The 27,723-nt window shown below is 46.1% G+C and overlaps 1 protein-coding gene across 1 annotated transcript; it reads left to right on the top strand.

The window, feature by feature from the left end:
- Positions 1–5,648: 5,648 nt before the first annotated feature.
- On the top strand, positions 5,649–6,920 carry MC5R (melanocortin 5 receptor). The gene has a single exon (XM_053571737.1). It carries the CDS (start codon positions 5,661–5,663, stop codon positions 6,633–6,635), a length of 975 nt encoding a protein of 324 aa, XP_053427712.1. The 5' UTR covers positions 5,649–5,660; the 3' UTR covers positions 6,636–6,920.
- Positions 6,921–27,723: the final 20,803 nt, after the last annotated feature.

The following is a 27,723-nucleotide window of genomic DNA, read 5'->3' on the forward strand; positions in this document are numbered from 1 at the left end:
GATTTTTTTTTTTTTTTTTTGTAGAGACAGAGTCTCACTTTATGGCCCTCGGTAGAGTGCCGTGGCCTCACACAGCTCACAGCAACCTCCAACTCCTGGGCTTAAGCGATTCTCCTGCCTCAGCCTCCCGAGTAGCTGGGACTACAGGCGCTCGCCACAACGCCCAGCTATTTTTTGGTTGAAGTTCAGCAGGGGCCGGGTTTGAACCCGCCACCCTCGGTATATGGGGCTGGCGCCTTACCGACTGAGCCACAGGCGCCGCCCTTCATTTGATATTTTATATTGATGCTTATGATGTTGAAGACCGTGAATCAGTAAATATTAATTGGGAGATTAAAACCGATTGGCATCTAAATATCAGTTGTTTTTTGGATATTACATATCTGAATTTTCTATGTTTCGATTTTATAAAATCTATATAAAAGAATCATTATGGTTTAGTGGAATGTCTATAGGACATTGCAGTCAGGAAAACTGTTCTCCCCACTTAGTGGTATATGACTTTGGGGAAACTAAATGAGGTTCCCCTCAATATTTTTTGGATCGCTATTCTCTTTTCCATTTCTATTGTCACTTTTTGGTCCAGGGTCTCATATAATTTCCTTTTCTTGATTTTTCCTGTACTATTATCCACACTGTTGGAATGACCCACCTAACTTACCAATGTTTTAAGGTTATCATCCTAGTTAAAATGTTATAGGATTCCCCTGATCCGCAAAGGACATGAAAACACTTGCAAATTATAGAAGAGTCTTCCCCCACTCCAAGACACTACTCTCATCTCTGTACTTGGCATGAGCTGTTCCTTCCTTCAAATGCTTTTCTTTTTTCCTTCCACCCAAAGATCCTCACCTACTCTATCATCTTCCCTGGTGCCCTGGAGCTCCTCTCTCAGCTCCACACCTCCTGTATGATAGCACTTGTCAAATATATTATCATCACAAGCTTCCACACCTGTGTTCTCAAGTGGACTCAGCACTTGAAGGGCAGAGGCAGGCTTCCTCAGCTGAGAATTCAGGGTTGGGGGAGGGTGTCATTGGCTTACAGCCTTCCTCACTCTTAAGCTCTTCAATGTTATCTCCTCACCATGACTGGACTGATCTTCTAAAGCTACAAATCTGAACCTGTTATCTTCCTGCTTAAAACTGTGCAAGGCACTCCATTGCTCTTAAACTAGACTCAGAACCTTTGGGTGACCTGCAGAGCATCCCATGTCCTCCCTGCCTCCCTCCCCATCACCCCTGCTCTGTTGCCGGCATTCTCTCTCTTCTCAAAGCGGTCTGCTCCCTCCACCTCTTCACCCTGGCTGTGGGCTCCTGCACCTCTCCCACCTGGCGACCTTCATTTCACCCTTCAGCCCTCAGTTTCTCATCTCATGCTTCAGCCATGTGCCCCCTTGCTTGCCTATTTAGTGGTCCAACTCTCACTCCCTCTCCCTCTCCCTCTATTCCTCTGCAGCCTATCTTTGGGATCCTGGAGCACTCACATTTCCTCCTCTGTGGCAGTGGGACCAAGCCACAAGATTTAACTTCCTGTACTCTGGATTCAGCACAGACATTGCCTAGGACCCTGGATTCAGATCCTCCTCCTGCTCTCATCACCGGCTGAGAAGTCATACTCTGACCCTCAGACTCCTCATTGGTAAGATGGCGGGGAGAGGATTGACTTTATACAGTTGCTGGGAGAATTCACTGAAAATATGGATATGCAGATCACAGTATTGGGTATTGCAGGCTCTCAAAAAGTGTTCATTCCATTTTATGTTTTTGTAAATAAGAGGAAATGTGGTACATATTGAGGACTCTGTTGTCTAATGTTCACATGGATATGATCAGGCGTGTATCCTTCAACGGGGGTTTGGGGATGGGAAGATTAGGGCCAGTAGCTGATGTCATCACTTATCAGGCAAGGGTCAGAAACCCCATTCAGCTCTGCTGAGCCTCAAAGTCTGCATCTATGAAAATGGCAATAATCGCAATATCTCCTGGGGCTGCTGTGGGGCAAATAAGCTAATATAGGAAAGTGCTTTGTGCTCTTTGGAGTTTTAATATATTTGTATCTAACATTTTGGAATTATGTCCTGCTGTCTCACTGCTCCATGCAGGGGAACTTTGTCTCTGCACCAGACCTCTCAGTCCCCCATTTAGAATGGGTCTTGCCACACAGGTGATATTCAATGAAAATTTGCTGATGCTATATAGAGAGCCACCCAGACCCCTTCCTGGGGAGACTTGCTGCACAACTGCAGGGGTGGTCGGCTTGGCCTGTCCTGGAAGATTTCACACTGTCCCAAAGGCAGCTTGCTGCTGGTGACAGAGCCAAGTGGGATATGAGGGCTGGGGCTGTGGCGCCTGCTGGCCCTTCTGTTTCTTCTTCTTCCTTCCTGCCCCACCTTCCACAGGTTTTGACCCCAGGGACTTTCCATGGTGTCCTGCACAGAGGACCCTCTCAGAGTGTGCTTCTCAGAAAATCGAACCTCTCAGAAGCTTCATGGAGCATGAAATCTATCTGGACACCAGATGGCAGGGTTGGTGCTGTGAATGGTGATACCATGGCACTTTACCCATGGTGACTGAATGAGACTGTCTTTAAGAAAAAAAATAAAAAAGCAGCAGCTTCATAGATATGACTCCACATGTCTTCTCTGTGCCTTGAATTGGTGATACACAGTATCTCTGTTGTCATTGCTCAAGAAATAAAACACCAAGTTTTGTTTCACTAAAAAGGAATGTTTCAGGTGGAACTCCCTGGTTCATAGACTGCTTTGTTGCTGTGCATTAAGCATTGTTATCAGAATGCTCTTCAGGAGACACAAGTGTCCAATGATAGGTGCAGTTGAAGAGGTCAGTCTACATTTTCTTACTTCCCTTGACCCTGATTCAATTATTTTCCTGCAAGAAACAGATAATTCCTATTCCACTTAAACTGTTTCAGAATAGAAAAATAATTGAAATCTCTCCCTAGTTTATTTAACCAAGTCAAGTAACTTAAATAACAAAACCGAATGAAGATATTAATTGTACAAGACAAGAGAACTTCAACTAACATCTAGCAGCCTTTAAAAAAAAAATGCCCAATAGCCAGCAGAATGCTTAGAGGGCCATGCTGCCGGGGTTCAAGTCCCAGTGCCCCTGTTGTCCAGTGTTGGGAGAGTGGGCTTACTGCATGACCTCTCTAGGCGCTGGTACCCTTCTTTGGGAGATGGGGATGATAATAAAACCACTTCCTAGGCTTTGTAAATACTAAGGAAAAGAATTCATGTACAAAAGTTAGTATAGCCCTACACATAGGGCTCTAAGATCTATGCCACCTGGCCAGCATGGGAGGGGACCATGCTACACAGTCCACAAGATCATCTTAAACAGGAACCTCCACTTTTAGCACTTTATTGGGAAACCAGGATCTTTTGAAGAACTCTCTCTGATCTTGGCTATAAGATCACAGGGGGGATGCCCTAAATCTACAGGTGCTTTCTGGCAGCTGTTCCCTTCCTCATACACATCCCCAGAACCTTGTGTCAACATAAGGAATCCCCTCCTAGAATCCCAATAGGGCACTGGAACTCCCGGTGGCATTGGACCACCCAGGTCTCCATCTCCTGTGCTCACATTGCTGGGAACGTCGTTGTCTGATCACATGTGACTCACAAATAAGGTCTCAGAGAAACAGCCCCATGCGCCCTGCCGGCAGCTGTTGCTTGTGCCAACCACTTACAGTGCTGAACGGGAAGATCCTTCTGGGGCTTGAAGACCGGTGTTTTCAGGGTCAGAGAAATGGAAAGTCCAGAAACTACTGTCAAAGCCAGGATTATTGGCCAGAGGAAATTCTCTTCTCTAAAAGCCCGATGAGGTTTACGGAGCCTGGAGCAGCAGGTGCAGTCCTGAAGGAGGAGCTAGAGCCTGGGGCCAGGGGTGCGGCGGAGCCACAGCTGTGGGCTCCCGGGCTCGGGCTCTGCGGGAAGACGGAGCCGCAGAGTGGCCTTCAAGCTCAGAGTTTTAAACAGTGCGCAAGAGCAAGGAAAAAAAAAAGGAATAAAGAGCAACCAGCGAGGAAGGAGAAAAAACAAAGACAAAAACACTCAGAAGCGCTTTGGGGGAAGTTTTCACACATAGGAGCAGAACGCTGTTCTCTCTCACAGGTGAGGCGGGGATGGGAACAGCGAACCGCACGGCCCGACCGCCTGGGGCTACAAAGGATCCACGCGGGGCGGAAAAGCCGAGCAAGCAGTTGAGGGAGGAGCGCGGGGCGGGGGCGGGGGCCGGGCGCGGGCGAGCAGCGCCGGGATAGGTTGAGAGGCGGGGACGGGGCGGGGGCTCTGGCGGGCAGCGCCAGGATAGGGTGAGAGGCGGGGAAAGGGCGGGGAGAGGGCGGGGCCCGCTCTGGCAGACTAGCCGGGGCCGCCCGGGGCCGCAGCTGCTGTGGCTGGAGGGCGGCTGCCTGGGCGCTGGGCTGAGCCCGCGCTGCCGTCGGAGCCGGTGTGTGCCAGTGCCCTCCCTGGTGGAGCGCTGTCCTGGGGCAGACGCGCCCTGTGCGGGAGAAGAATCCAGGACGAGCGCCGGTAACTAGCCACAACTTTCCATTTCCTCGAAATAGCCTGGAAACAAATGCAAAATCATGTTTGCCCTACAGGAGTAAGAGAGGGTGGTGGCAGTTAGCTTGTCCAGCGAATTTTAAAACAGCTTGGTATGGTGTTTAATATATAATTGGTTGATATCTCTGCGATGGAACTGGATGGACATCACTATACACCAAAAGATTACCGTTCCATACATTCTTATCATTACCAGTATTGATGATTAGAAGGATGACACAAATTCTAACTCTTTCACCAGCTGTACTCTGAGTTTTGGGGGTCAAAGGGATTTTTGAATATAAATCAGGAGAGAGAAATTGGGCAACAAAGAAGTGAAGTGTCTGCTTAATATTTAGCACATTTAAATCGCTTAGTGCTTCATACTGTGCTCACGTGGAACTTATAAAACCATCTATTAATCAGACTTCATGGCATTCCAGATAATGTAGAAGTCGGGGGAAAATATTTCTTAGGGAAAAACAGCATTCTGTTTTCCTCAGTTTTAGCACGTATGAGCAACTTAAGCTTGCACATTGAAGAGGGTTCTTTTTGGCATGTGCTATGCTCAAGGTAGCAGACTGCCTTGGTCATGGCCTTGAGGACAACGATGGAGGCTGGTTTCTGGTGGTTTGAGAAGTGCCAGGACAAATGTTCTGAATGCATTTGTCTCTCTTGAAGGAACAGGGGTCTGCATGTTCCTCAGAAATTGGAGCTCACTTTAGGAAAATGGAGTGTGGTAGCTTTAGGAATGTGACTGGCTGGGATCTTGCAGATTATGAGCTGGGGGCACTTTTGAGAGTGAACTGGGGTGCCAGGACAATACGCATAAAGAGTGGAACTGTCCTGGGCACACGGAGATGAACATCACTCTATTAAGGCAAATGTGAAATAAGGCAAGGAGAGCACCAGAGGCTGGGAAGGATTCTTAGCCTGTGTGTCAGGAGGATGCACCTCCTGATGCACCTCTTTTGGGGGGGAGGGGTGTCTTTGCTTTGGGCATGCTGTTGTAGTTCTTTGGTAGATTGTCAACTTAAAAACCTGTTTTACAGTATATTTGTGCCAACAAGAGGAGCATTTTTCTCCAGCAATGAATTCCTCATTTCACCTGCATTTCTTGGATCTCAACCTGAATGCTACAGAGGGCAACCTTTCAGACCCAAGTGCCAAAAACAAGTCTTCGCCATGTGAATATACGGCCATGGCTGTGGAGGTCTTTTTGACTCTGGGTCTTATCAGCCTCTTGGAGAACATCTTGGTCATAGGTGCCATTGTGAAGAATAGGAACTTGCACTGTCCCATGTACTTCTTCCTGTGTAGCCTTGCAGTGGCTGACCTGCTGGTGAGCATGTCCAACGCCTGGGAGACCATCACCATCTACTTAATAAACAACCAGCACCTGGTGATAGCGGAGGCCTTTGTGCGTCACATGGACAACGTGTTCGACTCCATGATCTGCATCTCCGTGGTGGCTTCCATGTGCAGTCTGCTGGCCATTGCGGTGGACAGGTACGTCACCATCTTTTATGCCCTGCGCTACCACCACATCATGACGGCCAAGAGGTCCGGGGTGATAATCGCGGGCATCTGGACCTTCTGCACGGGCTGCGGCACCATCTTCATCATTTACTACGACTCCACTTACGTCGTCATCTGCCTCATCTCCCTGTTCTTCACCATGCTGTTCCTCATGGTGTCTCTGTACATCCACATGTTCCTGCTGGCCCGGACGCACGTCAAGCAGATGGCAGCTCTGCCTGGACACAGTTCTGAGCGGCAGAGGACCAGCATGACGGGGGCTGTCACCCTGGCCATGCTGCTGGGCGTGTTCATCGTGTGCTGGGCCCCGTTCTTCCTCCACCTCATCCTCATGATTTCGTGCCCTCAGAACCTCTACTGCTCTTGTTTTATGTCTCACTTCAACATGTACCTTATCCTCATCATGTGTAATTCTGTGATGGACCCCCTGATATACGCCTTCCGCAGCCAAGAGATGCGGAAGACATTTAAGGAGATTATCTGTTGCCGTGGCCTCCGGTCAGCCTGCGGGCTCTCGGGCAGGTAATCACACAGCCTGCTCCTCTTCCTGCCCTTTCCTCCTTCGCTGATGTCCCTGTGACAAGTCATACAGCCGCAGCTAGTCGGCAAGGTCACTAGCAATGGGAAGCCTCCTTCCCTTTTCCTCTCCCCCAGCTCAGACTTGGGCCCCAGATCTGCGTGCAGCTCCTGGAGCCGGTTGTGTCAAACTCACTGATGTTGCTAATCCATTCAGGGAGTGGCTTGTGACAATTCCTTACTGTCCTTTTCTCATCCTACTGTTTCTTCTGCTCCCACCCATTTCTGGGGGTCCCACTCATCCTCTATTTAGCAAACATACACTGGGGGCACACAGCATCTCTGAATGTGGGTCTAAGCATAGGAAGGAAGACTGAATACCCACCTCAGCTGCGTTGCTTTGTCTTCCCAGAAGCGGATTGGTAACTGCTTGGGGCACCTATGGGGTACGTGTGCTTTTCAGGGAGAGATGGCAAGATCACATTCTTCCATCTGAAGCTTCCTGTCTGTTTGTTCTTGGGGGTCTCCACGGCTCTCCTTTCCTGCTTTGGTTTGTGTCTTCTGTCCTAATGTCCCGAGGGTGGAATGTTCTTAATTATGCTTCCGTCAGTCACAGCTTTACACTTGCTCAGACAGGGAACTTTGTGATGCAACCTCGCCCCTGCCTTGGAACTGTCTTTGTGCTCTTCCTGTGTTATTTGTACCCACTCCAGAGCTCCCAGAAGGGTGTTTTAGGGCTAAAGGTGCCCCGTGCTGCAGGTGGCCCATCCCCACATCCAGGCTTGCTTCCTTCTCACACTGGGTGTGCCCTGCAGTCTGAGACCCTGTTACTTGGCAGCATCGCAGTCTGATTCCAGCAACCAGCAAAGGAAGGCCAGGGGCCCAACTTATGACCCGGGGAGCCCACCCAACCTACCAGGTAGAGAGAAAATCTGCACTCAGGTCCCAATTCTGCTGCTCACTGTTGTGTGCCCTTACTCACCTCACTTCAGGTTCTCCATCTGTGCTGACCTCACAGGATGGTTGTGAGAACTGCATAAGAAAATGCGAGAACTTCCTTGTAAATTTGTAAAGTCCTCTAAGGGTTTGCTTTTTATTTTAAAGAAACTACTGAGATGGGTAACACTAGGGGTGGACACAGGCACCAGGGGTCAGGGCAGTGGCCTGGACACTGGGAGGTCTGCTTAACCCTAGAGAGACTGTGTGGGCCCAATCTGACGTTCAGGGCTTGGGTTCTACAGATCTCATGGTCTGTCCTTTTAATAATGTTTTGATATTGTTATTTTTTTCTTTTGTTTTGGACATTTATATATAGACTACTCCAAACAGAAAAAAAAAATGTTAACTAAGACAGAGGGTCTTTGGGTCACAGAACAATGAGCTGTTGGTGCAGAAGAGGAACTCTTCCCCCAGAGGCCTGGCAGGGCAAAGAGACGTCATGGTGTAGTCACATAAATAACTCGTAGACACGACCCCTGCCCCTGGAAATGCAGAGACCAGAAGAAAACAGTGCTGACATAAGCAGGAAACAATGTAAGACTTCCAGAGCTTTTGAAAATTGTCAAATTAGCAGGTTGCTGGCAACTGAGTTTTGAAGGGGCAGCCATCCCTAAAAACGGTTTCCATTCCTTTTTGTTGCAAATCTGCCTGTAAATCCATGAATGGGCAGAAAGTGATCTGTATGTAATTATCACACTGCAGGGTTCCCTGGGGATGTCTCCCAGGGAATCTGGGATCTATGGGAGTCTCTCTGCACTCTCATCTCTGTGCCCTTGTTACCACAGCATTTGGGGTGTGGAGTAGGCCCTCGGTTAATGTTTGTTACTATTGCGAAGCAAATGTGCATTGACCCTTCTGCCTAATAGGAAAGTGTACTAAGGGGGTAACTGGAGTTCCAGGCCTGTGTGTGGAATAAAATTTCCACCCTGTGGTTTGCTCTGACTCCACCTGGGAACCCACTTCCCATCAGGCTAGTTCTCTGCTCTGGTGCTTCACGATTTACTACAAGATCTGATCTTCTATACAAGGATCTTTAAGGAAATGCTCAAATGCCTTTTAATCTCTATATAAGTGGTGCAGAAATACCCCAACTATTCGGATGTGTTTTTATGTGGAAAGAACACATGTATGTAGTGACTCAGTAAACATCTGTAAATGAGCCAACTCCTGGCCCCCACACAAAGTCCCCACCCCAAAATACGTATAACTGCCAAATGTTGTATGGTATTGTATATTAACTATTTCCTTCCTTAGGGACTTTATTTGGTGTAAAAGTATGTGTTCAAAGAAAGGGTTAATAAAAAGGACTGGACAACCCGTTTGAACTGGTCATTCTGATGTGTGATATTCAGAGCATTTTTGGTCTTTCTGCCAGTTTGCCAGCAGGTACTGCAACTTGAAAAGGTCTGTTCGTTGGTGAATTAGGATGATGATAATCTGCTCCCTGTAGCACAGCCATTTCTCAGGTCAAAATGATGTAACTCCAGCAAATAAAATAAAATCGCACACTCGACTTTATACACTGTGCAAAAGTCTGTCTTCGTAAACAAGTAAGTACTTTGGGGATATCATCTATGCCATAATCAGCTAGATGCAGTGGTCAGGTCTGCCATCAAAGAGCATATAGTACATGAACTATTTTAAGATATGACTATTTCAAGATATGTGGAAACAATGTTTACAGTTCAAGATGCTCCAGACCACTAAGTGTTGTAAAACTGTGTGGCACGAACTCCACACGTATTGGAAGATGAGGGCTGCCCCTTCACATACTGTGAACTGTGCTCTCCCATGTCTGTATTGGCAGTGTTCACTGGAGGAGATGGGGTGTCATATGTCTTGAGTTTGGGGGTCAGAGAGTAACTTTGAAAAATATCCCAGGTAGTCTTTACTTCTGGAGACCAATAAACTAAAAGGACAACTTATTTGAGCCCTTGCCCCAAGCCCATAAATAATGGTGGAACCGAGGAGCACACAGCCACTCCCACTCAGGAACAAGAAGGCCAGGGACAGGCTCACTGGTCTCACGTGGCTCAAGGCTGCCGTGGTGGGCAGGGCAGACCAGGACCAGTTTCTTAGACATGCTGCATTTGTCTTTTTGGCCTGCATGACCTGTCCTCTCTCCCTGTAACAGGTTCAATGAAGCTCACCTGGGCTCCCAAGTAGAAGGGGGGCCATTGGATCCATCAGTTTTGAGGGAGAGCCATGCCTTTTGTATGTTTTCCCTGAGCCATTTTGTCCAACAGAAAGGATTCACTGGACACTTTCAATGCTCGTACATCCTCATTGGACTTACCCTGAGACAGCTTCCTAAACCCACTCGGTCACAGTGGTGAGAGCATCCCCCCGATGTGATCCTATGGTCACACCTGAGTTTACCACAGGATTACGTTGACCTATTCATTCAACTTTCAGAGTTTTATCTTTTACTTGTTGAGAAGAACTGTCTTCTCACTCGGAAGTCCCTTCTGTGTATTTTCTTGATTCTTTTCTTTCTTTCCCTCACAGATGGTTTCAAATGTATTACTCAATAATTCCATTTATTTATTTAAAAAATTTATCATCACGTTTTAACCATTCAGTTCTGTGGTATCAAGTGCATACATCGTTGCCCTACGGTCTTGAGTCTCTTCTGTTCCTGATTACATGCAATTAATTCTTTCCTAGGTGCCTTTCTTTCTAGTAGCGTCTCATTAAACCAACAGGACCAGCACACACTACTGGACTCTGTTTTCCAGCCTTTCCTCATATCATTATGTATATTATCTGTCATTCAAGCTTTCTTTTTTTACCACCACGTACCATGGTTTATCAGCCTTCCTTGCTGTCTGTGTACTCACTGAAGTATTAATTCAGTCACTTAAGCAACAGTTTGTGTACTAGTCAGGATAGTAAAGGTTAGTGCTTCTTGAACTTTCATAGCCACATGGACCATGAGGAGGGCCTGTTAAAATGCAGGTGCAGACTCAGTGGGTCTGCAGTGAGAGCTGAAGTCTCATATTTGTAACAAGTGCCTAGATGCTGTTGGTCAGGTTCCACTTTCAGAACCGAGGTTATCCTGTAGAAACAAACAGCTCGCGAATTTCGGCAATTTAGCAAATGATTGTTTTTCTGTTGTGTTACATGCTCAACACAAATTAGCAGGGAGTGTCACTGTAGTTACAGAGTTGCATTGAGATTCTATTTCCACTCTTATTTCACTTATCAAAATAAATCACTTCAAAGTAGGCTGGAGAAACACAGTCCCACGACATCCCTAGAGGGAGGTGAGCTGGACATGGGTGGAACACAGGCACACACCTGTGCTCAGCATGAGGCTCAGAGTATGGCTGTGTGGTTCAGGTCCTCAAGGAGTTTACAGGCAGGGCATTGGGTCACTCTGTGTGATTAAGATTAAGAAAGGTTACTCTGTGTGATTAAGAATGAGTGATGGGGCACAGCTGTAAACATATGGAACCCCATTTCAGAGCAGTGATACCCACAGATGGCTGTGGGGCACACATCAAGTTATGGGATGAGAGGGTGAGTTTGCAAAAGCCCCTGAGGTGGTTGGGATATGTGTATTTGGCTCTCCCCTCCTTCCCCGGGGAGAATCACTGTTGTGACATATTAGAAAGAATTAAGGAGATTAATACATGAGTTTATCATATAAGTTCTTGAAGAATGACTTGGATTTGAATGGTTGCAGAGGAAAGGGGAGGTGGGATGGAAGAGCACTTGATTCAAGGCTGAAGCTTAGCAGCAAAACAACCGGCTATGAGCCAAGGGCCTGTGCAAGGGAGGGGAATGGGGATTACAGATGAGAGCTGCTTCGGAGGGGAGGGGTCTGTCTCACACTTGTTTCACAGGAATCAGGGAGCAGATAAGAGGTTTTCTTTTTCTCACCTGTCTTTTTAACCACATTGCATGATCAGATAAAATCTGTGTTTGCAAATTAATTTTATAGTGAATTTGCGTTGTTGGGAGGGACAGGAGGGTTGAGGCTGGCTGGGGTTTGGAGCAGCATGGAGATGACAGGAGATCATTTTAAGGGGAGCATCTCTGCTAACCCTGTTAACTATCCAGTTTTACAAAAAGAGACCCAGACTCTACTTTGCCAGCAGCTGCTACCGTCTTCCTACATTACTTTGGTTCTTCCTTCCTGCTCACTAGGATTTTGTGCAGTTTTTGGTCCCTGGCTTGGGTGCTAATGCTTATTTTCTGTGACATCTTTCAGTTCACAACTTGCTGTCCATCTGTCCCATCCCTCCTTTGACACGATCCCTTCCTCTTTTACTTGGGAGCCCAGGTGAGCTTCATTGAAGCTGCTACACGTAGCTATGGAGGAAAGCCATGACTACATTCGTCCTCAGCTCAGCTGTGTTCTCCCCAGGGACACTGTTCCCGGGAGAATGTAAGAGGAGTCTCTGCATGTTGATGCACAGCAAGGGGGCCTGACCACTTGGGCGCCCCTTTAAGAGTATGCCTCATTTGTATTAGCAAAAACCGGGGTAAAATAAATGCAGGACCAGATGAAACATCTTTTAGGGATTTCCCAGCATAAACTCAGTAATTTCTTAAGCTGGTTCTCTATTTTTCCGTCCTTCCCTTTACCACCACGCTGCTTCCTACTTTTCCTTTCTACCCGTGGGTGAATGTGCCCATGAAAACCTGGCTCCCACGCTCGGCCCCTACTCAATTGCCATTCACCAATTCAAAGGCAGTTCTCAGGCTTTACTCTTTTTGCTTCATTTGCAATATTTGAAACTATTACAACATCCTCCTTCAGCTCTCACTACTCTCTGTCCTGACCCTGACCCTCTTCTGCTCCAACATTGTCTTTTTTCTGTTCCACACTCAGGCTTGCCCTGATGTTCTACCTTTGGAATTTTTCCTTTTCTTTTATGATTTTTCTCTTAGCAATCTCATCAACTTCTGTGATTTTGATTTTAATTCCAGGCAAATGATCCCCAAATTTGTCACCTCCAGCCTTAACTACCCCCTTGCCCCGCAAATTTTGCTTGGTATTTTGAGGAAACGTGGCCGGGCGTCTCAGACGTCTCCTCCCAGAGCTCCTCTTCCGCCTTCCCTCCACGGGCAAGGTCATTCCACTGCTCGGAAAGAGTAGAGAACTTCAAAGGTCCCACTTTTAGAGAGGACTGAGGAGTCCTCTTGGACCCTTTCTGTCCCTTGATGTTGCTCTAGAGTCAGTGGGACAATCCTGTAGGTCTGCTGCTGAGACGGCTTATGCCTTGATTCCTCCTGCCACAAATGGGTTCTGTCTTGTACCTTTGACTTTGGATTTCTGTGTGGCATCTAAACTATCCCCAGCTCCTTCCTGTGTCCACCCAGCTTTGAGTGCTGTCCTCTTGCTGTCATCCCCTCTATTTAGAAGCCTTTGATAACTCCTGAGGGTTTGCCTTATTGAGTCCCAAACCCTCACCTTTACCTTCAATAATCTCTAAAATACGAGCTAATCTTCAATCATCCTACACATTGATAATATTAGACTAGCACGATTGGTGCTTGTGAAAGCTGCATGGTCTGCAGGGAACAGCTTCTCTACATTCCTGTGAGCCTTAAAGTTCTTCACAGACGCCTTCCCTCCAGGACTCCTTTGTACCCTCCACAGTCAGACCTCATGCTGGCACACTCTGCCAGGCATTTCAGAGGCTGGATTGTTGGCGTGTTCTTTACCAGAGCACAGGAATCTTTGTGAGAAGGGACTTGTGTGAGTCAGGGAGGTACTTTCCAATAGAGCGTTACATGACAATGAAAATGTTCTATTTCTGCTTTGTCCACTGCAGTAGCCACTACATGTGGCAATTGAGAATTTAAAATGTGGCCAGCGTGACCAAGGACATGAATTTTTAATTTAATTTAGTTTTAATTAATTTACATCTACACTTAACCACATGATTAATGACTACTATATTCGACCTCATAGAGTTAAAATCTGGTTCATGCTACATAACAGAAAACCTGCAAGAAAAACAAAAAAAATCAGTGACTTACCTAAGATGAAAGTTAATCTGGAGGTAGGCACTTCAAACTGGGAAGGGGCTCAAGGGTGCCATAAAGAATCCAGGCTGTGTCATTCGTAAGGTCTATCTATGGTCCCAGGGGGATGATGGAGCCCCAACCATCACAGCCAATTATAGGCTGGACTGCAAGGAGAGGCCATTGGAATCTCAGCTCTCCCTTACAGCTGGTCTTCAGTTCTGGAAAATTGGCTTATTTCTTTGATTTTTGTTTTTTCAGTGTCTCTTTTCTCTGTGTCTCTTTATAACTCCTGCTAGTCACTTATTTGTCCATCTGGGCTGATTCTCCATGTCTCTTAATCTTTCTCTTCTTATTTTCTTCCTCTGATCATTTTGTTGCATGTTCTGAAAGACTTCCTCAACTTTGTCTATCCCCCATCACTAGTATTGAATTTTAAGTTTAGCAATTTTGTTTTTTAATTTTAATGACCTTTGTTTTTTTTTGAGACAGAGTCTCATTGTGTTGCCCTCGGTAGCAACCTCAAACTCTAGAGTTTAAGCGATTAAGCTCAACAGCTCACAGCAACCTCAAACTCTAGAGTTTAAGCAATTCTCTTGCCTAAGCCTCCCAAGTACCTGGGACTACAGGTGCCTGACACAACACCTGGCTATTTTCTTGTTGCTTTTGTCATTGTTGTTTAGCTGGCCTGGGCCAGGCTCAAACCCACCTGCCTCGGTGCAAGTGGCTGGCACTGTAACCACTGTTACAACCACTATGGGTGCCAAGCCAATTTTAATGACTTCTTATTTATCATTTTGTTGCCTTCTTTTCATAGCAAGCTGTTTTTGAGTTTATGGATGCATGTACTGTCTGATTTTCCTTACGACTCTAATTAGAATTTTTTAAAATTCTGTCCTCGTACTTGAGTCACTTGTTTGTTCCAAAGTCAGCCGTTCTGTTTATCATGTTTCTTCTCATTTGTATGGCTCACCTCTAGGGCTAGGTGGACCTAGCTTTTCCATTCAGACATGTAAGTGAAGGAGTGGGTTTGATCAATTTAGGACTTGCGTGGGTTTCCATGCAGCTCCCTACATGGAAAGAGCTGACAGAGTAGCTCTGTGCATGAATGGGGCGTATCAGCTGTCAGACTTGACTTGGGGGCATGCTCCCACCCCTCTGAGCTGAAACGATAGGGCATTTATTCTGGGGTCTGCTTCTCACTCTGCACACCCAGCTCCTGGGTGTCCTCCTGGGTGCTTTGGGGGTGTTATTTTGCATTCTCTACGAAGGTACTCAAGGTGGTACAGTGTAGCATAGGCACCAGTTGTGCACATAGTTCTTATATGAATCACCGGAGCTCACTTTTCTTCCATCCTGGCTCTATCTTGCTGGTTGGCTTCCTTCCCTCTGTGCCTTGGGCTGTGGTTCCCTCTAGTAAATTTATTTGCTAATTCACTCCATCCACCTTCTGGCTTCTGAAATTTTTCGTAAATTCTAGTTCTCTAATGTCTCCCATTCTGCTATTAGAATTTCTATGAATTAATTCCCATATGTAGCACATATATATTTATATACACACACATGCACAAATCTGTCATTTCTTTAGATTTTCATGAAAAATTAGAGTTAGATATTGTATGACCTACTACCTTGAACGAGGAATCCTTTCAATCACATTTTGGTCAGACGGTTTGGCTGTGCCCCATCTGCTGTTGAGTCACTGAGCAAGCAGGATCAGTCTTCTGTGCAAAGAAGAAAGTCGGGAAACCGCCCTGAATCCAATCCTATTTTTAACCTTGGTTCTACTTATAAGGCCATGGCTGCACCCAGGATAAGAGCCTTTGACAGTGTCAACTAGGTGAAGGAGTCTTTCCTCACCGTGGCATCTTGATCAGTCTTTCTTCTGTCTTGGATCCTACGTGGAGAAACCAAAGCAATTGGTTGATTCAAACAAAGATCACAACCGGGCTAGAGGACACTGGCAGGGCAGTGCCTCAGAGTCCCTATTGTGAAATGTCCATTCATCTGTGTCCAGTGTCCAGTGGACCTTGCCAAGTTAATGACCAAACTCTTTTCTGCCAGTAGGTGGCAGTGAACTTACCTCCAAATTTTTGTTGTCTTCCACTTAACCCTATGAGCATAAGAGTTAATGAATTAGAGAAGCCCAGGCAAGAATTCTTCCCAAAACCTCAGTGTGAAAGCTGCTCAAAATTTTCTTGAGTACAAATTGCAATGTCATATGTGTTAGGAAAGAACTACCTCATTTAAATCCCCAGCCACCTTAAGAAATGGGTAAATATTACTATTCCTAGCTCACCTATGAGGAAACTGAAGTTTAGAGAGATTAAGTTGTCTAAGGTTATGCTCCTAACATGTAGTTGTCTCTTCATTCAAATTTAGGGAGTTCAAAAGTTGCCCATTTCTTTGTTGTTTTAAGCCCTGAATATCTTCATTTCTCTGGTTTGCTGCTGTTGTCCCTGTGGGTTCAGTTTTGATTTTTCCATCAAGATTCTGAATATAACCTGCCCCACCCCCGTGGTGTGTGTGTGTGTGTGTGTGTGCACACGCGCAGGGGGCCAGGCAGTGCAAAGTTGGAGATAAGAGGTGGGAGCTGGTTGAGTTTCCAGATAAGAATGATGGGAAAGACAGCCCAGGCCAGCTAAACAACAATGACAACTGCAACCAAAAAATAGCCGGGCATTATGATGGGTGCCTGTAGTCCCAGCTACTGGGAGGCTGAGGCAAGAGAATCACTTAACGCCAAGAGTTAGAGGTTGCTGTGAGATGTGATGCCATGGCACTCTACCCAGGGCGACACCTTGAGACTCTGTCTCAAAAAAAAAAAAAAAGAAAAGAAAAAGAATGATGACAAAGAGGTGGAAATTCTGGTCTAGACCTAGGGTTCTCCAGAAACTGATAGGGTTCAGGCAGCTCTGGGCCTTGCATTCAAAGGAGTCCCTGTGGCTGAGTGTTCCTGATTGCCATGTTGTGTGACAATGGCAGGGCGATGAGATAGTGGTGCTGGGCTTCTTCCTCTGGCTTTTTGCCTGGGGGCACATAACACAGCTCCCCCAGTCCCTCTCCATCAGGCCTGAATGAGAGGAACAGTCCACATGGGAGCTCCCCACAGCAGGGCTGGGACTGAAGGCTCTAAAGCCTTAGGAGGGGCCTTCTTTCGAAGTCCTGGGTGCAGACCCCTCACAGACGTCTAGAACATTGCCAAAATATCCTTCCAGTAGTTTTTTGTGGAGTTTCCACATTAATGACACTCCTTACAGGTAAGGCACCGTCTTCCAAGAGCCTCCATTCGTTCCTTTATTCACCCGGCACTTACTCAGCAGTGGAAACACAGCAGTGACTAGATGCAGCTCCTTCCTGGAATGGTCTGTACCTGTGTTGAACCTCAGTGAGGAGTCAAAGGCAGATGAACACATCTGTCCTGAGCCTGGCTGCTGTAGGGCCACACAGCATACTGGTGGCAGGGCATGGGGTGCTATATCCAGAGAGCAGCATGGAAGGGCGGTGGAAGAGCTTTGGGTTTTGCCTAACCAGTTATAAGGCACTTCTCACCTGTCAGGGTCCCACCAGAGATGCCTTAGATACGAATGTGAGGGGTTGGTGGCTGGGCTGTGCCCTACCTGCTGTTGAGTCACTAAAGAGCAGGTAAGAAGAGAGGGGAAAAATTGCAGGGTTACTGTAGGAGCAGGCTCAGCCCCCACTCAGCTCTCTGGTGTCCTCACAGAGGAGCTGCCACCACCCACACATCCTTGCTGGACAGCTGTGTTGTCTCCTGTGACTTGCCCTCCGCCACAGTCACTCACTCCCATGGCTACATGTCAGCCCCCTCTAGGGACACGTCCACTTGGGGAAACCGCCCACCCTTAGAATTCCTTGCTTTTGATGAAAGTAAACAAGGAAGTTCTGAACAGAACCAAACAAAGACATTAGCAAAACCAAAACACAACACAACAAACAAACAAACAAAAGATCAAACAGCCAAAAACTACAGCAACCCCAGCAACATCGGAAAGAAGAGAAAATAAAATAAGAAAAGAGTAAAAAACCTAAAAATATATACATATACAGCAAAGGGACCAACTTTAATAGGAATATATATGTTGCAATATGTCACCAGGAGGCACCGTCATTTTTCTAGGACACGAAGAACACAGCCAGCAACCTCTGTGGCTCTTATTCTTAACTTATTTGCCCTTGGTAAAAGCCTGCTTGTTTCCTCAGCATTCATACCCTGCCAAGTTGGAATCCCAAAGCTCTCCAGAATCCTCCAGGAGCAAGTTTTGCAGTGCCCCCTAACCCAAGTTCTTGTGGGGTTCAGGAGTTCTTCAGCCTGTCCCAAGAGTGGAGTTCTGGTCCCAGCAGTCAGAACCAAGACAGTCATGCTTTAGACCCTGCTAAGATTTTCTCACAATCTTCCCACAAGGGCAGCCCTGTGGCAGCTGAGACCTTTCCAGTATGGCTGAATCACCAGCCTCCAAACCAATGGCAAATCCACTCCAACTGGTATTGAAATCTCGTTGCTGTATACTGTTCGAGTTCACCCATTCTTCCAAGCTTTCCACTCAATAATCAGCTTTACCCCCATACCAAAAACTCCAGAAAGGCTTCCTTCTGTCCCCGATCTCTGTGTGGGGTCTTGCCAATCCCAGCAGATTGCAATCACTTGCCTAATGTGTCAGATCTCCACCATTCTGGATCACATGCTGTATCCAGCTCACCACCTCCTCACGGTGGTCCCTGAGCTATGACTCTGGGTAAGGTCCCTATGCCAAGTATGGCTGGGTTCTCTCTTTTTCTCCAGTTGTACTAGAATTGCTCAGCTGAATGATCCTTTTCCGCCATCTTCCTCTGCCGCCCTCTATCACTTTATAATACTCTATTTGATGTGACATTGTTATAATACTTTACCTCTTTAGTCATGGTTTCTTTCAATTTTTTAAACATTATAATAACCATTTTAATGTCTTCATTAACTCTGACATCTGGTTGTTCTCATAGACAGTTTCTGTTGCTGACTCTCCCTACCCTTGCATATGCTTTATGGGTCATACTTTCCTGTTTCTTTGGATATCTTAGAATTTTTTTGTTGAAAGCTGGACATTTTAGGTAACCAATGTTTTTGAAGCAGACATTTTAGATAATATCTGTAGCAACTCTGAGTACAGGTCCCACACTTCCATTCTGGAGGGGCTTGTTACTGTTATTTCTTCTTCTGCCTGGATTATTTAAGTGAAGTCTGTCCCTGCTGCCCCATCTTGCTCTGCAGAGTTACATCCCTGATGTTCTTTCCAGGGCTATATCCCTGGGCTTACCCACAGCCACTATGGGAGGGCATTGGTGTTGACAGGGCTGTTTGACTCTGTCTGTACCTAACCACACTCAGCTGTTAAGCAGCACTAATTGCTGACTGATTATTGTTTTCAACCATTCTCCAAACTAATCTAACTAATTTGGCTTCTTTGAATGGAAGGTCCTCAATGAATCAGTGATTGATTGATGTTTGTTCTGATTTAGAAGGGCTGCCGTGCTTTCTATGCTGGACTCTCGCCGCAAGCTCCCTGAACTACGGGGCTGCCTCTGTCACCAACAAATCTACTGTCCTCGTCACAATTGCCTTTTGCTGCAATTTCCATTGTTCTTTTTTTTTCTTTCCAAAAAACATCTGTAGTGATTTAGACACTTCCACTGTTCTTGAGAGTTCTTGGACTTGCCCATGGACTGTTGGAAATGCAGTCAGTTTGGGAAGAAATTAGGAGCTATTCATTTTATGGCTTGCTTCTCCTAGGCAAAATCTGAACCAGGGCTCTGGAAAGAGGGTAGGGACAAGGGTGCACTTCCTCCGAGTGACCCTGTTTTGGAGCTGAGTGTGCACTGAGGGAGAGGGAAGGGCAGTGGCCTGGAAGGAGATGAAGTGAGTAGGTACTGAACCAGGATGTGGTCATTTGTTTGCAAGAGGAGCATCCAACATCCCAGGGTGGGAGCTGGGGGCCAGATAGCAGCATGGGGTGATTCCTCCCTCTGGCACTCTTTAACTTGGGTTGGGTAAATGTATTCATTTTTTGTTGCACAATGGATTTCCACAAACTTAGTGGCTTAAAACAACATATACTTGTTATCTCACAATTTCATGAGCCATAAACCTAGACATGGCTAAATCCTCTGCTCAGGTCTCACAGGGTTAAAATCAAGGTGAGAAATTGAGAAATATAATCATCAATTCTTCATGGTATTTTGCCTGCTAGCTAAAAACTTCTCCCATTATCTAACTTCTGTAACTGTAATTCTGTAACTGTAACTGAGCTAAAATTATATAAAAGAGCCTTATGAGAACAACGTGGGGACTCAGTATTTAATGCCTTGAGGCCTTTGAGTTCCCACCAACAATGAAAAATTCCTTCCATATCTCTTTCCAAAAGGAATGTATTAATTTGCATTCCCACCAGCAGGGCAAAAGTGTTCCCTTACTGGGCATATACCCAGAAGACCAAAAATCACACCATAACAAAGATATTTGCATCAGAATATTTATTGCAGCCCTATTCATAATTGCTAAGTCATGGAAAAAGCCCAAGTGCCCATCGATCCATGAATGGATTAATAAATTGTGGTATATGTACACCATGGAATATTATGCAGCCTTAAAGAAAGATGGAGACTTTACCTCTTTCATGTTTACATGGATGGAGCTGGAACATATTCTTCTTAGTAAAGTGTCTCAAGAATGGAAGAAAAAGTACCCAATGTACTCACCCTTATTATGAAACTAATGTAGGACCTTCACATGAAAGCTATAACCCAGTTACAACCTAAGAATAGGGAGAAAGGGGAAAGGGAGGGGAGGGAGGGGGAGGGAGGGGGAAGGAGGGGGATTAATGGGATTACACCTGCGGTGCATCTTACAAGGGTATATGTGAATCCTAGTAAATGTGGAATGTAAAGGTCTTAGCAAAATAACTAAGAAAATGCTACAAAAGCTATGTTAACTAATGTGATGAAAATGTGTCAAACGATCTATGAACCAAGTGTATGGTGCCCCACAATCATACTAATGTACACAGCTATGGTTTAATAAAAATAAAAAAATAAAAGAAAAATTCCTTCCTCTATAGTCTTGGTGCAAGAATCTGTTGGTTTCAATTCACTGTTTCCTCCAACCCTACTAGTTCACACCTTTACACTCACTTGAATAGGGTCGAGCACTTTGAAGGCCCTTGGGAACGTGACTGATCAAATGAGCAATTTTAACAGACTCTGGTGCTGTTGGGAGGCCCCTCATGAGAGATCTCAGCTTCATTCATGTGGAGCAAGACATTTTCCCTCCCACAGCCACCTGTGAACCCTGCTTTTTAGACACGAATATCAGAGATTGCTGTGAAGTGATTGGTGAGGGCATCCACCTGCTTTCTGATTTGGTTAGATTCTATGTGGTAACCCAGAGCTATTAGTTTTGAATGGTTGATAAAAAGCCCAGAATCGCGTGTGAGCTTTTTAGTCCACCGTGGCATGCAGGTGGTACATGGCCTAATTTGGAAGAACACTGGCACTGAGATGGACAGTCAGAGAGTGAGTGTCTGCCTCTGTGCATTTTGGTTTCTTAGGATCAACTGACGTGCAGAGAACTTCTGGTTTGAAGCTCACTGATTTTCTCACTTTATTTTACAGACTTACTAATAGTTACACGTGGAGTAGCAGAGTTGAGCTGAAGGGCAGAAGGGAATGCTACTGAGAATTTTCTCACTAAGGGATTCCTTTTTTTGCTTGTCCTTTCCACCAAATTTAAAAAATCTTTATATTAATTGCCACGGCTTTTACTTCTCTTTCAAGGTAAGAGTGATCTCGGCCAGTCTCAGCCGTCACCTGTGTCTTCCCTATTGTTAATTACTTTAGGGTTTGAAACAGATGGCAGCAACCCGATTGAACTAACAAAATAAGAGATTTAAAATTTTATACACACCACTAACTGGATATTGACTTTTCTCAAATCACGTCGTACAAAGCAAGTGAAGATAGAGGACTCAGTCACTGATATGGAAAGGCTGAGCCTCAGGGTATTATGTCTGCGTCTCATTTAACTGTATGCCAGAGATGGTACTCCTCTCTTCTGGGAAAGGAGCTGAATACGTTCAAAGAACAGAGCTGAGGTCATTCACCAGCGGTATGACCTAAAAGACATCAAATCTGGTCCCCAAACATGTCTTCATCAGGAGGCATTTGGCCTCTGGAGGAGTTCACATTTTCTTTTTTCTAATTTCAGATTAATATAAGGGTACAAACGACTAGGTTACATTGTGGTTGCTGGGTAAAGTCCAAGTTGTAGTTGAGTCCTCCACCCAGGAGGGGTGCTCTATACCCTAATTGTGCCCATTAGAGAGAGCTCACAAATCCTTCCACTCCACCCCTTTTCCCCCTCCCCCTTCTTGAATTTGTGTTTTTCCCTTGTGTGGGCATGTGGTTGTTCATCTGTTGGTTTCATATGAGTACTGGCATTTTCGGGCATAATAGATCTTTGTGTCTCACCATCTGCTTACTTATATCTCTCTTTAAAAAGTTTCTGTGGGATAAATTTCCACGTGTGTGCCATTGAGGCAGGGACAGGTGAGTTGACATGATTTTTGCTAACACAGTAGCCGAAAGCTAGCTGCCTTGGTCAGCATACAGAGCCTGCAAAGTAGGAAGATAAAATTCCATCCTCAGTGACTTTATAATGCGGTTGTTAAACCCAGATAAGGTCACAGGTTGAGAGCCTGCCTGCTGGAGAGACAGCCCAGACGATGTGAGAAAAGCATTGTCTTAACAGCCGGATAGCTTCAAGCTCTGTGGATAAACAGAATCATAAAGCTTGTCTGTTAAAGCTCAATGGGCACATGGAAATCCTGAATATTATTCCCCCAAGTTTCTGATTTTTATAGATAGTTGAAGCATGTCTGTAAATAATGTAAGAAGGGATATTTTGAATAGATATTGTTGATTTTTAGAATTGATGTCCTCAAGCAAAGTTAAAGTTAGCTAAGAATTGTTTAGAAGGAAAATTCTTTGATTATAGATTAATGGAGTGTACGTGACTGCTTGACTATGTAAGGTGGTCCCAAGTAAAGCTCATTTGCTACATGCCAATCTGAGATGTAGCCTGCTTCTTGTTTTCCAAAACATTACAGGAGCAAGCGTGCATCCGCGGCAAAGCTGCGGTTCCCTTACGGCATCCTTCACTGCAACAGTTTCTAATATGCATGGAAATTTTTCGATGTCTGGGAAAAGAAACTGAGAACAGAGGTTTTGTGTGTGCATGTGTGTGTTGGGGGTGTGTGTTTGAGAGCCAGAAATAGTATATTAAGATAAAACTAAGATTTGGCTAGAGATGGATGACCTTCTGGGTATTACTAGAGAGTCTCATATCCAATTTATCCTAAAAACACAAAAGCTTTTAGGGAAAGTTAATTTTCATTTTCGTCTAAGAGAAATAATCATACATATGTAGATGCAGACAGTCCCTGTGGTTTGGTGTCTGTATGATGCTCTATGTAAACTGCCAGCCTAGAGTCTGGCAAACAGTGTGTTGCAATGAAGGAGATTATTCTTCAGTTTCGTTTTTAAAAAGCTTGGCACTTAAGGCTCTCTATAATCTGTTTCCAAGCTATGATTTTCCTGCCGTATTTTCCAGAATTCTCCTAGGCATAGCCTGTTCCAGGCAGCCCAGGTTTCTCACTGTCCCTAAGATGCTTAGCTCATTTTTCCCTGCCACATTTCTACTGCTGTCGTCTCTTTTGAATTCTCTAATCTCTCTAATCTCACCTCTATTTTGGGCGTCATGTCTCGTGACAGAGCTAGCCCAGCAAAGATATGAGCCCTCATGTGGGCAGTGATGGCAGCTTTCAGAGTGGCAACTGCTTGGCAGGCGTATATGACAGTGATTATATTTCTAATTCTTGTTTATCCTACACCCCACATTGCCACCTGAGAACCAAAGGTGCTGAACTATTGGGCAAGAAGGGCACGGAAAGTGAGCATTGCCCCAGAGCCACAGGTCAGGTACACGTGTTGATGGTGGAGCTGCTTAGACATTAATGCCAGAGGCACAGGAAGCCCACGCATGCCAGCATTTCAGTCACCACGACAGCAGAACCACCTGCTCATACAAACAAAAGTTAGCCAGGTGAAAGGTGCTCTCCAGAGGGGTAAAAGGAGCCTGAGGATTTTCACCTGTAATTCCATCTGGAAAAAAACTGGCTGTGGTCCTTGAAAAGAACTTGATGAGGACAACTTAACGGCTAATGGAGACGCTGATACATATATTAATAGAGAACATTGCTTTAGCTAGACATAAGTAATACATTTCATTGTTACAGTTGAATTAGAAAAATAATATACTCCTTCAGGGAGGATGAAAGACCATAATTAAAAAGATAAACTGTTAGGAAGAATTCTGAATATTACTTTTCTCAGATTTGTTCCTAACTGCTCTACTCATGATCCAGGAGCACTCAAAGCTGAGAAATGAGTATAAAACATACTTACCTGAGCTCTGAAGCAGGAACTTTCCAGCTAAAATGACTGAGTCTTTTGTGAGTCTGTGCCCCCTGCCAGAGCTAGTGTGATGTGTGCACTTCCAAATGCACTTTGAAATAAAAGCCAGGGGACCTTGGTCCGAAGGGCTGGAACACATGCATCATGGGCCAGTCAGATTGTTATCATAACCTTGAGTAAATGTTCTATGACACAAATGGCATATTTCTGGTAATATGAAGTTAGAGAAACAGAACAACAGTCAGATTAAGATGTAATTTCCATGGGTTCCTTCCAATGTTGAAGAGAATGTTTATAGCAGATAATGGAATTGCGATCTTGCTCTTTTTAAATGTCATTCTAGAGTTGCATTTAGTTTTAGAACTAAGAAATTAAACAGTTTTTAAGGAAATGTTTTTGAAGGAATTTGTTTTAAGATTTCTAGTAAAGTTCTCAGGACGTTTTGCAAACATTTGGCTCATTAATCTCATTAAGAACAAAGGAATGACCCCATTATCAATATTTCACAAGTCTAAACTATAAGACCAAGAACTGCGTGCTTCTGTGCCCATAATGGGCCACGGGCCGAGATGAGAAAAAACCCCGGTGTCCTGCCAATTCTTTTCTGTCAGAAAGCTTCATGGAAACCACCATAGGAAGGTGCTTTGCTCAAAGCTTACTTCTTCAGTTTTGGGTTGCAATGAAGGTTGCTTCCCATTTGCCAAGGCCTGCGGTCAGGGCTGCTGTTGCTATCAGGCACACCAACCTGAAAGTTGAAATGTGAAATTGGTTCAAGTTTTAGACGTATCTGGGTCTTTAAGGCTGAGGCCAACTCAGTAGCTGTTTCTGAAAACATCAGCTCCAGCCCCAAGCTAGAAAGTGTTTCCGTGCTATTGGTCTGGAAAGGGCTGTCTTTAACCTGTCAGGCAGGTAAGCACAGCTCCACATTCTGGCTGTCCCTGTCCCTCCCCCGAGGCAAAGCATGTTCCTGGAGCTTAGGACTCCGAGTCACCCCGGGGTTATCTCAGAGTAGTTGTGTTTCCCATTGACGTGTCCTGGGGCATCCCCAGAACCACATAGTTGGGACAGTGTGAAAGCAAGGCTTGGCCTCCAGAAAGCCTGTTTGTGTTACTTGGAAATGCAGAGATGGGTGTCCTGAGCCATTGGCCCTTTGTCAGAGGTCTGTGGATTGATTAGCTGCAGGGTCCTCGGTGTGGGGCTGCGGGCAGGACGGCAGATGGTGGGAATGTGGGAGGAGGTAGGCTCACTGGGGAAGGCAGGCCTGCGTGGTCCTCTGCCAGGTGAGACCTGGCTCAGCTCAGCTGAGGAGGACGGAGGGAGGTTTCCAGCAGGGGGAAGGTTGCCTAAGAGTTTGGCTGAGTGCAAAGACAGTAGCTTTTGCTATTTTAGTTCTTACTATTTTATTGGCTCATTTACCTCCTATGTTGCAAAAAGGGGGGATCTGTTGGAAGCAGAGTAGAAATGACACAGGATTTAGAGCCAGAAGACCTGGGTTAGAATTCTGACCTGCCAGGGTCTTCCTTTCTCCTGTACAGTGGGCTATTAGGAGGATTTGCTAGACTAAGTTCGTGAAACAGCTCAGAAAACTGGGGAATACCTGTGGCTCTTACTATACCCTCCTCCAAAACATTCTTGTCATAGTGGCTATGTGTAAAGAGATCCGTCCACTATAGGGAAATCCATTCAGCTTGTGAATGTTGACAAGCCAACTTGTAAGCTGGGGTGCTGGTGGATGTGCTCCAGTGCCAGATGGAGTATCTGCACCCCGCACCCCCTCCAGCCCTTTCCCTCTGGCTCCGAGAGAGGATGAGAAAGGGGATTTCAGGGAGCAGGCAAATGGTGCCTCCCGTCCGCATCCCTCCTCCCCCTTTCCGACAATCTCACACAACTCCGCCTCTTCACAGCTCCAGCGTCCATTCACTGCTTTCTGTTGGAGAAGCTAAGGAAGTCGGGGTATGGGGGTGGGGAGGGAGGCTGGTGGAATGGCGAGGGGGAGGGGGATGGGATAGGGGAACAGAAATGGAATGTAACGAGAGGCAGGGCTGTGATCTGTCTCCTGGGTTTGCAGGATCCTGTCCTTGTGAGGACATGCCTCATGCAGAGGTTGGAAGGTGACTCACAGATGTCTGAGCCGAAACATGCCATTGCAGTGACGGTGATAATTCACACGGTGCTTCCTGCCTGCTGGCCCTTGCCATCAACCACATATGTCCACATGTCATCTCCACAGCCTGTGTGCAGGGTCCCACAGTGCCATCTGCAGAGTTGAACAGCTTGGCAGAGGCCATGCCAGGCACATGAGGTTTTCTTCTGAGGACAACAAGAAGCCACTGGGATTTTAGACAGAGGATGGCATGACTTGACTGAGGTTTGAAAAGGACCCACTGGGTGAGCACAGGTGTTAGAGGGACAGCAGCGCAGGTGGGCCTGGTCAGAGCCGCTCCAGAAGGGAGCAGACAGAGGGGCGTGGACTTGGCAAGCATGGGCTGCATCTGAACGGACCTACACAGTTTGAACCTGTGTTGCTCAGGGTTCAACTGCACGAGGATAGAGGGTGGGGAACAGTGAGGACACGGGGTAAGCAAAGCCAGCATACTTGGATCCTGAAGAGCCTGTGCGCCATGTAAAGGAATTTGATTTTACCAGAGGCGAATCCTGTGTCACTGTCAGTGAGAGCCGGGCACGTGCACCTGCTCAGTGCCTGCCACCTTGCTGTTCCCTTTTTGTCAGGTAATTGCAGCAGCTCCTGCCCGGTGGGGTCTGCAGAGCAGGGAGCAACTTCCAGAGTGCCAGTTACTGATGACAGGCAGGTGGGGTCATAAGTTGCACCCCAGAACTGAAAATGTCATAAAAATCATGTTTATTAATTTGGGGAGAGGGAGGTGGTGGCTCTTTTTGAAATAGGGGTTTGTGCCTTAGCCCTTCTGTGTGCAGAGAGAGCAGTCCGGGCTGGGAGTGATAAAGTCTGTGCAAGACCAGGTCGTGGAGTTAGGCCCTGGGGAGAGCTGGGAGGTACCCTGGAGACCCTCATCTCTGTACAGACCTCCTTGCACACATATGTGGACAGGCTGACTTGCCTTCTTGCCAGCAGCTGTCCTCCAGGCAGGTGACACATCCAGGCCTTTCCTTCCCTGTGTCACTGTCCATATAGTACCGAGAGCTTTCTCTCTGCCTTCTTTCCTCCAATAACCCTTGGTCCCTCTACCTTCTTTTGTTTCAACTCCACAATCACTTGTATTTTTTCTCTTTCTGAAATTTTCTAGTATTCCTTCATCCCTCCAAGACTGGAGTTTCAGTTAGACACAGAAACTGTGAGGGTCCTGCAATGGATGGCTCACTCAGACTGGATTATTTGAGAAGAGTTTAGTCACAGGGCTGCTTACAAAGACACATCCAGAGTTCAGCAAGCTATAAGGGAGAGCACAGAATCTGGGGACAGCCATGCCTGCTAGCAGTCCTGGGACTGAGGGATGCAGCCAGCCAGTGGGGACCCATGGAGGGAGCCAGGAGAACATCCAGCCCTCCCTCCCTTCTCTGCGATCTGCTGCTTTCACTCATGGGTTTAATGCAACCAGGAGCCAGAGGGCAAGGCGGATACT

The sequence above is a fragment of the Nycticebus coucang genome, chromosome 19 (assembly GCF_027406575.1).
Source record: "Nycticebus coucang isolate mNycCou1 chromosome 19, mNycCou1.pri, whole genome shotgun sequence".
In the NCBI taxonomy this organism is placed as follows: Eukaryota; Metazoa; Chordata; class Mammalia; order Primates; family Lorisidae; genus Nycticebus; species Nycticebus coucang.